Genomic DNA, 15865 nt, shown 5'->3' on the forward strand with positions numbered 1-15865 from the left:
GACCCAAAAGACACATAGGAAATATGTAAAAAAAAAAAAAATACATTCCTCAATATACTTGTACAAGTATTGTAATAAAAAATTTTAAATATACAAAACATTACAGCATTAAGAGTGTAACGATAAATTCCATAATATGCATTGCAACACAATACTAGGCACATATACCTTTTCCCTATTTTTTTTTCCGGCTTTAATGAACGCAAGAGATACCCTTTTAAAAGACAAGCACCTGTTTCACAACCCCCCCTATAAAATATTAATGCATATCATAACACCCCTAATATATATGTAATATGAAGCTGCAGATATAAAAACCAACTGGAAGTTGTGTTATCCCCTTAGACACACTATATTGCCAAAAGTATTCACTCAAGTTTAATGTTTGGTGGAGGGGGGATTATTGTGTGGGGTTGTTTTTCAGGAGTTGGGCTCGGCCCCTTAGTTCCAGTGAAAGGAGCTCTTAATGCTTCAGCACCAAGAGATTTTGGACAATTTCATGCTCCCAACTTTGTGGGAACAGTTTGGGGACGACCCCTTCCTGTTCCAACAGGACTGCGCACCAGTGCACAAAGCAAAGTCCATAAAGACATGGATGAGCGAGTTTGGTGAGGAAGAACCTGAAGGGCCTGCACAGAGCCCTGACCTCAACCCCTATAGAACACCTTTGGGATGAATTAGAGTAGAGACTGTGAGCCAGGCCTTCTCGTTCAACATCAGGATCTGACCTCACAAATGCGCTTCTGGAAGAACGGTCAAAAATTCCCATAAACACACTCCTAACCCTTGTGGAAAGCCTTCCCAGAAGAGTTGAAGCTGTTATAGCTGCAAAGGGTGGGCCGACATCATATTAAACCCTATGGATGAAGAATGGGATCTCACTCAAATTCATTTGTGTGCGAAGGCAGGCGAGTGAATACTTTTGGCAATATAATGCATGTACATTGCACCTATACAATCCAATTCCTGAGCAACTCTAGTCCATGTTTTTCTTACATTCAAGCTTGTGACACAGCTGCACTCTCAAATTAGCTGGCACAGGTGTACTGGAAAACAGAACAGAGAAAACATGAAGGTCATGCAGGATTGGACTCTGAAACAGTTCCTAGACACATTCTACTGACGTCTTACCATCAGATACTCGGAGCCTGTTTCCCCAGAGACGTGAGTGACATGGCTTAAAACATCATTTGTGCTCCGCACTGGTTCTTTTTAAGACCATTTTAGGCAACAAGGTGTTCATACACATCTCAGAAACTTCAAACTATTAAGGCTGCAACAGCTAATCGATAAAGTGATGAGCTGTGAACAGTGACAATTCTGAAAAACTGTGATACGCAAATGTGCTTTTAAGCTGTAGTATTCCTATGACACACCTGGACTGTGCTTGAAATAGCTTACCGTACCACTATATGCTAGCAATGTGCACAGGTCCCTGAGTCCATGAGTTATTACAGTTGAATGTGGCAGTATCTGAATAATTATTACAGGAATGGCAATAGATTACACTGCTAAGGATGTGACTGAAAAGGCCAGACTAACTAGGCAATGTTAGCTGGTTAACTGTTGGAAGCTTCTGTGCACGTAATTTTCTTTGTTCATCAAGGTACAAACAACGTAAATATTCTTTCAAATGTACAACAGTGGTTTTAAGGTCAGACTGTGGACCTTAAATCAATTTATGCAGGTGAAAAGTACGTTTGTACCTTTTCATAACCGAATGTTTTAAAGTTATAACCGAACAAGAAGCCTGGAGATGAGGCGGGGTGTGTGGAGTCAGTACAACTTACACAATATGATTTCAATGGATTATTGTAGTTATGTTCCCTGACTAAAGGTACTGAGATGTTCCCTTGAGGGGACCACCCCAGTGACAGTTTCGTCCCTTTTTTTCCTGAGAGTGCACCAGAAACATCTGACAAATAAGATGGCACATTGTCTACTGTAGTCTTTGAAATGCTACATGACTTTTAAAGCCCTCACGGACTATAAAATGACTGGACGTCTCACACTATCAGACTATTTCCTGCACATTTTTTGGTCAACTGAAACATTGGAGACCACACACTACTCAACTTCTGAGCTGTTACTGAGCTGAACTAACCTCATGCAAATAAATGTGGAGCGCCTGCTGTTCTGTTTGTGCTGCCACAGTAAAGAAACATTTAACTGAGGATCATGGGCATAAAGACGTGTTTGGTGTGGTCATTTTTCAGAGTTTTAGATGTACATGAATTAAACTCAGTTCATTCAAAAGCTTTGCCATGAATGTCTTCTTATTTTTCTTGTCTTGCTTAAGTGGCTGCTGGAGGAGCTTGTTGTAACGGCATCGTTGAGATTATGCTCAAGAGTCAGCTGGAAAAAAACAAACATTTGATGCTCTCCAACTGGTCTGAATGTGATCGGGAGCCCAAAAATCAGACACACTACTCAATTTAGTCTCCCAACTGTTGACTCTGACTCTCTCACAGGAGTTCCAGCCTTCAAGCTTAAAGCAGATATTCAAGTTCTCTTCCAAACCAGTAAAACGATCATTAGTTGCAGCCCCACAATCTACATCTTTGCACCACCAAGTTTCTCCCAAACTTTAGCTTCTTTTTTCTTTTTATAAGCATGTTCTTATTAGCAGATGGAGCTCCAGCAGATTTTAGACATTCAATTATCTCCCGAAGCCCTTCGAGTAGTGTAGGCCTCCACAGTGTCCCCAGGGCTAATTTCAATGAGGTCTGTCGTAACCTGACGGCAAGCCACCAGTTGACATCTCTGCTCCATTACTGTAAGGATCGATAAGTTTTTCTTTCAGCTCACCACCTTCAGGATCCTTTGCCAAGTCGTTACCACAGGAATGGTGAGACAAATGTGAAGATTTAAGGTAGGGTGGGGTAGAGCTTCCTGATGAGGCATCAGGACTTTTAGTATGGATTACTTTTATTACTCGATTCTCAAAATGATCATCTTCCACAATTATGAACATGGTCTGGTCTATGCTTGGTCCAAATGGTAGTCTCTGTCAAACCAGAAATGACATTAAGCACACAATCAAGCACTGAGTATTAAGTATTAGTCTTTAGCTGCATTTAGCTGAGTTTAATATGAAATATTAAAATGTGCCATAACTTTTGTGGCAAAGACCATATTCAATGTTTTTTTTCCAGGATGTTAAATTTAGCAATTTTTTGTGTATTAAAATGTGCAAAAGTTCTTTGTCTGTGTTAACCTACTTTCACTTAGAAAATCAACAAATTGACAGTCAAATTGTTATTTGATCAATTACATGCAAACTTTACTCATTTCATTTCATGAAAGACCTAATTTAGTGATGTCAGTGATCTGAATAAATTCAACAAATGTTAACATTAATCTACATATGTCCCTTGGGAAATATGGGATCATTTATAAATGATTTTTTATCCAACAGTATTTACTGACTAGTACAAACCTCAACCCATAAAAGTTGGGAAAATGTTAATTAGTTAATCAGTACATTTAGCAGCGCTCCCATGATTCTCAATTGAACTGCATGGCGGCGCTAGCTGAATTTAGTCGTACCAATGAGCTGAAAACATATCTACCTATGAAGGTCTGCTAATAAATAGTGACAGGTATATTTTTCATGTTAAAACTTACCAAAGGTTTTGGAAATTTGGAAAGATATTTCTTCTTCATTTTCTTGTTGATTTCCTTTGCCAGAAAGTAGGCCAAAGATAACGCACAACACGGTAGAAAAAGGAAGAGTGGAATGAGGTATACAGTGATTGGTACCCCTGTAAAAGATCCAAAGACAAATAAAGGTTACCTTCAGCGGTCTTCAAAAACGCATATAAACAGATGTCTATCAGGCTCTGTTTCTTACTGTAAAAAGCCCAGCAGGAGAATTTAAAATATGCATTAACACTGTACAAGCTGCTAACAAATCAGCAGATTAAACCACGGCCCTTATAAGTAAGGTGAAAAGCAGGGGCTTCAGTAGTGTCTATATAAAGACTACTCAGTGGCGGAGGAAGTACACAAACCATGCACTTGAGTTAAAGTAGATACCCAAAGTAAAATATTACTACAGTAAATATACAGGGTGGGCTATTTATATGGATACACCCAAATTAAATGGGAATGGTTGGTGATATTAACTTCCTGTTTGTGGCACATTAGTTTATGGGAGGGGGAAAACTTTTCAAGATGGGTGGTGACCATGGCGGACATTTTGAAGTCGGCCATTTTGGATCCAACTTTAGTTTTTTTCGATGGGAAGAGGGTCGTGTGACACATCAAACCTATTGGGAATTTCACAGGAAAAACAATGGTGTGCTTGGTTTTAACGTAACTTTATTCTTTCATGAGTTATTTACAAGTTTCTGACCACTTATAAAATGTGTTCAAAGTGCTGCCCATTGTGTTGGATTGACAGAATCATAGGATCATGACAGAATCACTGTCCATACGGTCATCAGGAGTTGGAAATGACTTGACGGCACTTAATAATAATAATAGAAATCATCGTGCAAACTGCAAATGTAAAACGTGCAATGACTGACTATTTATTGAGAGGGTAAAATTTCTTTTAAATTGTGACCCCCCTAAATTCTTTAAAAGTTGGGAAATTCCACAAATATCAGCAAAGCTGTTGTTGATGCTTTTGTGTATATACTCACTGGGCCCAAGGCTGCCACAATAACACAGATATTTTGTTTCCTCGAGTCTGGTTTGTCTGATCCGTCCAGAGAGTTTCACACAGTATTCCTCTTGCTCCACTGGGAATGACACGTTACCCTCACATGTTTTCGAAGTGCACTCGAACTAAAACAGAAACAATTATTTTACCTTACATGTTCGTTTTGACATTAGCCCTTTTTGGCATGCTTGGATGATGAACTCTTAAAGCTTCGGACTGTGGATTGGGGAACCTGTGGGGACTTGCAGTCATCTGTGATGAGCACAGCATAATTTGACATCACCTTTTCAGGTAAGTTCTGGCTACCTATGATGAAAGTTCTTTATGTGTATAACTGCAGTCGTCATCTGCAGAACTGTGTGGGGAATCAGGTGACATGCAAACAATATTGGATCAGGGATCTGACAGGGAATGTAAAGCTAAGGTGAATATAATTCATATAATTAATTATTTATGTAGCGATAAATCACTGCAACAATTCCAGACTTCTGAGGGTTAAAGAAGGCTAGCTAGTTTGACATGCATGCAAGGTATGCAGATTTTCCTTAACAGTGTTTCAGCGTAAATGTATGTATGCTTGTAAAGGTGCGTAACTGTAATGTATTCAGTTCTATTGGTTCTTGCCCGATTGTCGAAAACATCGTAACACAGACTTTCCGCAGCAGTGAGGCTGCGCAGAGCAGGTGTGCGTCTGTACAGCTGTAAAGGGTTGCTGAACCTAAAAAACAGCCGGCGCTCTCCAGGAATCAAGTCAACCGGAGGGAACGCAAGGTTACCTGAGAAAAGAAAACATGGTCATATAAGTTTCAATGGGCTTATTAGATTCAAACATTATCAAACATATAGGTTTTTGTGTTGACAAGGAAGTAATAAAGGAAGATGGTGTCAAAACATAGACAAATATCGAAACTTACATTGAATGTCTGCATTTTGTAGATAACTGAAAGAGAACTTCTTTGAATCTGCAGGCGGTGATTCGTATTCGCCATCCCTGGCCTTTACTTCCACAAGGTAGTGATTGTACCCCGTATCCTGCAGCAGCTCCGATATGTTGTATTGATGACTGCTTGTATTGATAAAAATGTGCGGAGACCTGCACAGAACAGAGCAGCTTATATATTTTCTTTTGTCAGTTGTTTTGAAACATTTTAAAGTCTATGCATGTTTTTGTTCAAAGAGTCTTTGTCTTTCCTTTTAAAAACTGAGTCAAAATAATCAATAGAAAAACATATTTTTTATTATATATATACAAACCCAATCCCACAAATGTAGGTAAAATGTGAATAAAAGCAGAGATTTATGAGCTGTCAGAAATATTTAATTGAAAATAGCACAAACAAGAAATATTTAATATTTAACCTATATATTTACCTGGTTTATCAACTTTAAAAGTGGTTAGTACAGGTTTTATACAGGTTTTTGCAAACTGTAGCTGGTACACTGCCTTCAAAAATAAGCTTTATCTACTAGGGTGCAGCCAACAACAGAGCAGTTCCTGTGCTTAGCTTATTACGGCACTTGCGAGAAACAAATGGCACACTTTCACAAATTAAGCTTTCAGTGGAGATTCTCGGATGGGGCGCGGTATAATTCTGAGCCTGCACTTGAGTCAAATCTCAATGGCTTGTTGTATCCCATGTTTTCTGACCTGGAAGTCCACAAAAAACTGACTGGGTTGTAATTTCACAGTTTGGCAGACACTCCAGATTTTATAATATGACCCTGTCAAGACTCTACAATGCAAAGCCATATATCAACAATATCCGGAAACATCGCCAACTTCTCTGGGCTAACGCTCATCTGAGATAGAGTGATACAATGATGAAAATGTCTGCTGTGGTCTAATGAGTCCACCTTTCAAACTGCTTTTGGAAATAATGGACATTGTATTCTTCATGCCAAAGAGGACAAATATCATCCTGACAGTTCCGAAGCCAGTCAATGGCATAGGTAACTTGCACAGCTGTGGAGGCACCATGTGCTGCCATCTAGACGACGTCTTTTTCAGAGACATCCATACTTGTTTCAATGGCAAGACACATTTTGTACCTTACAACAGCATGGCTTCACAGTAAGAAAGTACAGGTGCAGGACTGTCCTGTCTGCTGTCCAGACCTCCCACTGAAAATGTACAGCAAGTTATCAAGCGCAATACACGACAATGGAGACCCTGGACTGTTGAGCAGCTGAAGTGTTATATCAAGCAAGAATGGGGGAAAAATCCACTTTGACAACTGCAACAGTTGGTATCCTCAGTTCCTCTACGCTTACAGAATGTTGTTTAATGGAAAAGTGATGAAACATAGTAGTAAACACACCCATGTCCCAACTTTTTTGGAACATGCTGCAGGAATTATATTTACAACAAGTGTATATGAAGTGAATTAGCGAGTAACTAAAGTTAGTTAGTTATGGATAATAAAATTAATTAGTTGAAGCTCCTTACAGTGGTTTGCAGTGCAGGTTTGTTGGTACAGCGTTTTTTGTTTATATATTTTAAGCCATATTCAAGCTGGATTTGTTTTAACTGGGGTGGTGTGGTGCTATAATATGAGAGGTTACAGACAAGACCCAGGATTTAATCCAGCAATATAAAGTCTGCTAAATAATATCACTGTAGCAAATCAGAATCATCTTGTATAATCTGTCAAACACAGAGCTCCTTCGGTAATAGCATTTCTGGTTCAAGGAGCTCAACATAAGACTACTGTAATCTAGAACATTTTCATTGGTCTAATTAGAAGCAGGATGAAATGGAATATCTTGGAAACACTCCATGCTGGGCAGTGCAATAAAAATTCATCATGCAGCTTATGACTTTGGAAAAAGTTTGGCTACATTAATGTGAGTTGCTAGACACTTGCTGATACCTCTATTTATAAAACATGTAAGCCGTTTCCATAAGGTGGAAAAAAATCCTCCTACACATTAGTGGAGTGTCAAACTTACGGATTGTTTGATTTCAGCTGCAGATTGAAGGAAGCATTTTCACTGAGACCTGAGGAGGTCCAGGACACCATAACACCATAACTGTCACATGTTATAGTCACATTGGAAGGGGACGGTAGCTCAAATGAAGAACCTGAAGAACAGAATGAGAGAGGAGATGAAACCAAGGATTTAGCAGCAACTAAATCGCCTTCATAGAACACCAGCCTAATAAAATATAACTGAAATGAATAATACCTTCGTTTTTGTCTAATTATGCCTTGTAGAACAAAGTATTTTGACAAAAAAAATGAGTTTCTCATTAGGTTCATGGGATTTTTGACAACATTCTACAAAGTTTGTCCAACCTAAACCTGCAGAGCTCAGCCAGATCAATTCATGTCACTCGTATTCGGTGAGTGTATTCACATGCACCCAATAATCTGATCGTAATCAGATTTCTGCAGTCATCCGATAATTCTGCGGGTCACAAACACCATCTCCAATCTAGAACTCTAAGAAATCCAGTAGAGCTGAACTTCAGCTCAGTGATCAGATTTCTCAGTGCATGTAAACTCTGATTACTTCCTGATCTTGCATGCGCGAGAACAGATTGCGATAACTGAAATAAGCAAGCAGCTTTGCCACAACATGGCAGAAAAACACTTTGGGGCGGCCCTGAAACCAAACATGAAATATAGAATTTAAATATTCTTCATCTTCTAGATGATGTATGTTCATATTTTCAGGCAGAAAAAAAGGCCACGGCATGAAGTCTGAGTTTTACGTTATGTTTATTTCACATCGTCTTCTGTGAGTTTATTGGCTGGTTGCAAAGCAGAAATCCGATTTTTGTCATGTAGACCCATTTTCCATTATCTGATTACTCAAGTGCATGTAAACATGATTGGATTGCTGAAAAAATCTGATTTTCTGCAGGTATCATATTATTAAGTGCATAGAAATGCACTCAGTGTCTCAGGCACTCACTTATGATCAGTTGCTCCTGAGGATAGAGACACCCTTTAAATGGCCAGGACCCACTGGCAGGCTCATTTATTACACACTCATTTATTAGAGTTTTATTACACACTTCTATAAACTAAGAATAGCTCAACCAGTTTGCAATGAAGCCCCTGTACTTACTGAATAATAAGTCTTAGGATGTAAAAAAAAATGGGATTTTAAGGGGTTAAATTGTTTGGTACCACTTTAAGCAAAAAAGGGTTTCATTTCTACAGCAGATGAATGCTCTTACAACACATTCTCCTCGAGAAATACCCAAATGAGGGAATTCCTTAGCTTTATACAATACATTCTGAGGCATGGCATCTCTGCTAAGAGCTTTTACATGTTGACTTGTACAGAGACACTACAGCATGGCAAGTGGGTGTGCAAGAGAGAGAGAGAGATGGGAGGGTGTTTACAGGCCAGCATGAGAGGCATTTAGACCTGTTTCTCTAGTTCTAAGTGCTGAAGTCTCAATAATTTCACTCTGTCATTCTCTGCGTTTTGGTGATGCGTGAAGAGCAGAGCTTGGAGCATGTTTGAGCATACAGCTTAAGGCAAAACTACAGTGAGTTGCCAGTTTTTTAGGTACTTAAACCTGTTTGATTAGGAAGTGCAGGTTCATAGTTACATACTGTAACTCATCTGTTGGTACACAATTCATCTTGGGCCTGTCAATGAGGGTTTCTTTGGTCTTTTTTCTCATATCACTCCATTTACCTCTGAAAAACCTTCATTTGGAGGACCATGTAGCTCTAACACTTCACCCTAACCCTCTATCTCAACATCAGTCATGACACCCTTCTCCTAGACGTGAATGCGAAAAACAGAGGGCTTAGGGCCAAGTGGTAGAGGCGCTGGGTGAAATGGGACTGGGCCAAAGTCTCCAAGCACTGTTACATGACCAATCAGTGCAATCACAATTATTATGATGGATCCAGCTGCCCCAACCAGATGGAAAATGAATTGGAACTAAAACTACAACCAGACGTTCTGTTGGTTCCTGTTTGGGAAGTTCTGGATTTGAATGTGCTGTGGACAAACGGCTGAAATGTCCATTACCAGATGAGCTTTTAACTCTAACGGCACTACAGCAAGGAGGTGCTACAAGAGAGGAGTTTCTAATAAGTGTAATAAACACAGAAACATTCAGCTGAGAAGCTTCTTCAGAATGGCAGGTCTACCCGATAATGAGCAGGGTTCCCAAAAGGAGCTCTTTGGAATGAGATGTCACGCCAAAGAACACTTTCTGTGTAATTCCTGCACGCCGTGATTCACTGAATGGTGAAGTGCTGACTACCTTCATTATATCTCTTCTAGGCTTCTTCTGAAAGCTCAGTAAGCAAGCTTGACTTCCTCAGAAATGCCTGTCAGGCTGAGTCATTTTTGTAAGACGAAGCTGCATCAGTTAAGTTCAGATGAAGAATGTGTGAGCAACAGGGGAGGAGCAAAACCTGAACGATTATGTTCTGATTTACTGTAAACGGGCTGTAGTGTTTTTATTTTAGACACACTGTTCGGGAAAAGTAGTTGGATCATTGCAACTAAATGTAATAGCCAATCAGTGAACTTAATAGCCAAATCAGTGAACATGGTCACTTAACAGACTGGTGTCTCACTGTCTCCTGTACTGCTTTGCTGCTTTAGCATCTGATTTTACACTAAAAGGATGCCAAACAGACAGAGAGAAGCTTTCAAACGTCTGTTCATAGGCTGAGAGACGCTGTATGTATTAAGAAGCAGCAAAACCTGAAAGGCTAGTTTCTGATTTACCGTAGATGAGCTGTGGTGTTTTTACACACACTTTGCGGGAAGTTGGATAATTATGACTAAATGTAACTGAATAACTGCCAATCTGGGTCCTATAACAGACTGCGCTGTAGGTACTGAGTGCCACAAGAACACAGCGTCTACATAACACTTCGTTACCGCAGGGAAGATCTGGGCTCCTCTGCCTACCTCTGTGTGTGAGGAAGTGCAGAAATACCAGCACACTAAATCTGAAGCGCACACCCAAAGAAACCAGTCGGTGTGTGTGTGTGTGTGTGTGTGTGTGTGTGTGTGTGTGTGTGTGTGTGCATGTGTGTGTGTGTGTGTGTGTGTGTGCCGAAACTGCACAGCCGGAAGAACATCCTACATGCGTGTTTATTCATTTGTTGTTTTAGTAGCAGACAGACAGACAGACAGACCGAAAGACCAATATATATATATAGATAGACAGACAGACAGACAGACAGACCGAAAGACCAATATATATATATAGATAGACAGACAGACAGACAGACAGACCGAAAGACCAATATATATATATATATAGATAGACAGACAGACCGACAGACAGACCGAAAGACCAATATATAAAGATAGACAGACAGACCCATAGACAGACTGACAGATAGACCCATAGACAGACCGACAGACAGAACGATAGATAGATAGATAGATAGATAGATAGATAGATAGATAGATAGATAGATACAGACAGACAGACCCATAAATAGACTGACAGACAGACCCATAAACAGACCGACAGACAGACCCATAGATAGATAGATAGATAGATAGATAGACAGATAGATAGATAGATAGATAGATAGATAGATAGATAGATACAGACAGACAGACCCATAAACAGACCGACAGACAGACCCATAGATAGATAGATAGATAGATAGATAGATAGATAGATAGATAGATAGATAGATAGATAGACAGACAGATACGCAGACAGACAGACAAACAGACAGATAGATAGATAGATAGATAGATAGATAGATAGATAGACAGACAGATACATACATAGATAGATAGATAGATAGATAGATAGACAGACAGATACATACATAGATAGATAGATAGATAGATAGATAGATAGATACAGACAGACCCATAAATAGACTGACAGACAGACCCATAAACAGACCGACAGACAGACCCATAGATAGATAGATAGATAGATAGATAGATAGATAGATAGATAGATATCAGTTTTCCAGTCTGATTAACTCTAGTGTACACACTCGAGCACATTTAAAGGGTTCTTAGTGTCATGAAAGGGTTCTTCAGATTCATAGAGAACGTGCTGTAGATGCTTTTTGAAAGGGGTTCTATATAGCACCAATAAAGGTTGTGGTATTGTTACGAAGTCAGACTTGTAACAGTCGGAGAACCCTTTGGGTGCTATGGAGAAGCCTTTCCAAAAAAAACCTTCTATATAGAACCATCTACAGCACATTCTCTATCAAGAACCCTTTCACAACATTAATCCCTGCAGCTGTTGTTTTGAGTGTTTATAGTTCTATACAGAACCATCTTCTCGACTAAAGAACCCTTAAAGAACCGTCTTTTTTTTGAGAGTCTAGACGACGTCTTGCCTCAGGTGTAAATCAAAGTAAACCACTGGTATCAGATTTTAGACCATCAGGACTAAGAACCAGGACTGGTCTGTGCCCAGGACCCCAGAACGTCTCACGGTGTGGATAAGAACCTTCGTGTCTGGAGTCCTCGGACTGTTCCTGATCTCGAGCCATAAACCTCAGCTTTTACCCAGTTAATGCGTCACCTCCACACACTTTGGACCGCGGGTCTAAACCGTGGACCTGGACTGAGACCACTGATAATCCAGCCTTTATGCTGTATCTTAATAGCCGTTAACCAGTTTTATGGCTTCTTATAATAAGACGCACTTCATGTCTGTGAAAACCTCCAGTTTTAAAGCCCCGCGTACAAAATTCAGCTCAGCTTTCCTCCCGAGAAATGGAACCTCGGCTCTACTCACCCGCTGTGAGGCCACTCAGGAGGACGGCAGTGAAGACGGCGACCCCGCCGAGCTCAGCCCGCATCGTTCACCGCTCAGAACGCCCCTCGTGCGGTTCAGTCAAGCCCCCCAGGCAAGAAGCGAGCCGTTCTAAGCGTCTGGATGTGGAAGGGCTCCGGGCTCCGGTCCGAGGCCGACGCTGAGGCTGAGGCTCCTCCGTGGAAACGTTTCCTAGCGACTTCGTGGAGCGAAGTGACGCGCGCGGTTCCCCCGTGTCTGCTCGCTTCCTTCTGAGACCTATATAAATAGCCGCGCGCGCTCAGCGGTCGCCTTGGACCTGAATGACAGTTTAGAACGTTTTGAAAACGGCGCGTTTAAACGGAACTGCGTTCCAAACGGTTACAGAGATCAAAAGCTCGGATCTGAACACAAATTTAAACCGATTTCCTTCACCGACGTTCGTGGAACAGGTAAAGGCACGCGCTGAGCCTACCTGAGCGCACGTGCCGTGGGGAGGAGCGTGTTTTACCGCCGATTCCAGGTCCGTTGGCGCCCCCTGCTGGCGCCCACCTGCACTACACTGGGGGGGGGGGGACTTTAGAGTTGAATTGCCTTTGAAGCTCGCTTGTATTTCGCTTACACTCACTCACTCACTTGCTCGCTCACTCCCTTATTCTCTGTTTCACTCCCGCTCACTCTCATTCTCACTCTGCCTAATTTCTCGTTCTCTCGCATTCACTCTTATTCACTCACCGGCTCTCACTCTCTTTCACTCTTTTCGCTCTCGCTTGCTTGTTGTTATTAATTCACTCCCTCGCGTTCTCATTCACTCACTCGCTCATTCACCAGCTTTCTTACACACTTCCTACACCGCTCACTCTTTCATTGCCTCAGCGTCCTCACACACTTATTCAGCCCCTCATTCATTTAGTAACAGAACCCGTTACCCATTAGATCAGCCTAATTACCACTAAACTCAGCATCTGATCATACATGCAGCCCCCCACTTCCACTATCTCTTAGACCAGTGGCGTCAAGCTCGACCACTAAAAGGGCCACAGTAAAAACTCTCAGCACATCCAGGAGCCAAAGAACGCCTGTGGTTTGATGAGATTTTCATTTAATGTTGTGCTGTAACCCAAACTGGCCACTGTCTATTCAAAATATAGAAACAACCTGACCTTCAGATTTTACCCGTTTGTTTGAACTAGACATCCGGCACCCTGTCTAACTGCACTTTCATTCAGACCTGGGCTCAGCTTCGGAGCTGCTGGGGTAATTCTAGGAATGAAGCTGGTGTGTTTGGTGATATGACTTGGTGTAGAATTGTGTAGAATTGTTTATATTAACAGAGAATTAAAGCGCTTTCATGGGCCGGACAGGACTGAGTCAGGTCAGGTCAGCGGGACTTGTGTTTGACACATGGGTCTTGGACTGTCCCTTAGTTCTGTCTCTTTGCATACCGCTTTGGGTTGCTCAGTAATCTCAAATGGAACTGCTCATGTGGTTTCTGGCACCGTATGACCCACCGTTATCTACACAAATGAATAAAAGCGTGCCGCATAACTAACAGTAGCAGCAGCCGCCCTCAAGCCTCAATTTTTCTTCTACTGTTGTTGTGTTTTCATAGACAACAATATAATGTCTACGAATGTCACGTTTGTAACACTCTATATACACATTTATAACATGTTATAATGCATTCATAAAGCATTATAAACATGGTTATAAATCTTTATAAAAATCAATTATACTGAATTAAACTTCGTAGCCATGTTTATTATACACTACGAATTGTTAATATCATGCATTATGAGGAGTGTTAATAAGTAAAGACAAACACAAAGTTTATTTACACCCAGAGATTTCCAGTATTTCAGCGCTGGTGCTGTTAGAGCTTCATCTTCAGAGCTTCAGTCCTGAATATTCTGATGCTCCAAACTGGCCGTCCAGCCTAGAATCACTGCTGCAATGTGCTTTTCTTACCCAGCGTCTCACTTCAAACACTGTATTACATCACAGCAAACCAAGTACTGAGCGTGAGGTCACAGTGGAGTGAAGGCCTGGAGAGGGAGAGGCGATATAGTAGAACACTGTTACTGTAATTTGTTCCCTTATTGGTTCTAACGTCAAGGGCTAGGAACCTTCACTCTGTGAAATCCCTACACTACAGTACAGTAATGCTAATTTCTACTAGCGTTCTATTGGATCTGCAGTGTTAAGTTAGCGCCAGGCTAACGGTGGTGCACATTAACAGTGGTGTACCTTGACTTTCCCACATTGGGTGAAACTCTGACGGCAGCACTGGTTTAAACTCTGACATCTGAGGCCTGTAATGAGCTTTATGGTGTGTTTTAGTGTTTCAGTAAATCCTTCAGTAAATACTTATCACTCTTAACACCGGAGGAGGCTTTAGTCCAGTAAGCTTCACTTTACTTAGAGCGGACTAATACAACTTATGAGCTCTTATAATGTGTTATGAACAGTGCTTATAATGCATTATGTTAACAATTCATAATGCATAATAAGCATGGCTATAACATGTAATGCACTTTTATAAATATTTATAACCATGTTTATGATGCCTTATGAATGCACTATAGCATGTTATGACTGTGCTTGTAGATGCTTACAAATGAGACATTCATAGAAAGCGTCACCGTGTATTATAATGTTGAATGATAGAGCATTTATACATCACTTGTTAGCTACACAAACCTTGTAGCTCCAGTGCCAAACTAAAGAAGTCCTTACTCACTTTGTCTCATCACTTGGATGTGTGTGTAATGCTGAAGTAGTTTATGGCTCATGAGCAGCTTTGTCTATCATTACATTAGGTTTTGAGGTGGAGCTGGAACCTCTGGCCCGCCGGGGATTCCCTCAATGAGCAAAGGCTTGTTAAAACCAGTACTGAAATACACAGGAAACCTGTTTCGTTTAACCAGCTACGCCCTAGACGAGTAGAAACGTCTTTAAATTTGATTATTTGCCAAAAATACTCTTTTAAAGTTTCTGATTCATTGTTACCAAATATCACTATTATCACCCTGGATAATAAAGAGTATCTTCCTTGACTACATATGCTATCTGTCCAAAAGTATCCAGACACTCCTTCTATTTAGCAAATTAAAGCAATTTCAGATGCCCCCTTTACTGACACAAGTACAGCCCATACAACTTGTCTAATATCCATAGAAAAGCACTGACCACAGATTAGGACACTCTGGAGCAGCTGCACATGAGCCTAAGGTCAGCAGCCCAATGCCAATCCCCAGTGGAACTGTGTTCTGTGGAGTGATGGAGCTCCATCCAGTACCTTTGTGATGAGCTGCAGTGAGCCAGAACTAATCGTCCGACATCAGTACTTGACCTCACTAATGCTCCTGTGGCTGAATGCAATCAAATCATCACAGCAGTGTTCCAACATCTAGTGTAAAACCTTTGCAGAAGAGTAGAAGCTGTTACTACAGCAAAGGGGGACAAACTCGCTATTAATACACTTG

At 40.9% G+C, this 15865-nt stretch overlaps 1 protein-coding gene across 1 annotated transcript; it reads right to left on the reverse strand.

Moving 5' to 3' along the window:
* Positions 1 to 838: 838 nt before the first annotated feature.
* Positions 839 to 12802, reverse strand: ifngr1 (interferon gamma receptor 1). Its single transcript, NM_001360861.1, is given in 7 exon segments — positions 839 to 3007; positions 3628 to 3764; positions 4650 to 4794; positions 5264 to 5445; positions 5584 to 5762; positions 7619 to 7751; positions 12384 to 12802. Coding segments are annotated over 7 exon segments (1131 nt in total). The 5' UTR covers positions 12448 to 12802; the 3' UTR covers positions 839 to 2716.
* Positions 12803 to 15865: the final 3063 nt, after the last annotated feature.

Source organism: Pygocentrus nattereri, chromosome 12 (genome assembly GCF_015220715.1).
Source record: "Pygocentrus nattereri isolate fPygNat1 chromosome 12, fPygNat1.pri, whole genome shotgun sequence".
Classification (NCBI taxonomy): domain Eukaryota; kingdom Metazoa; phylum Chordata; class Actinopteri; order Characiformes; family Serrasalmidae; genus Pygocentrus; species Pygocentrus nattereri.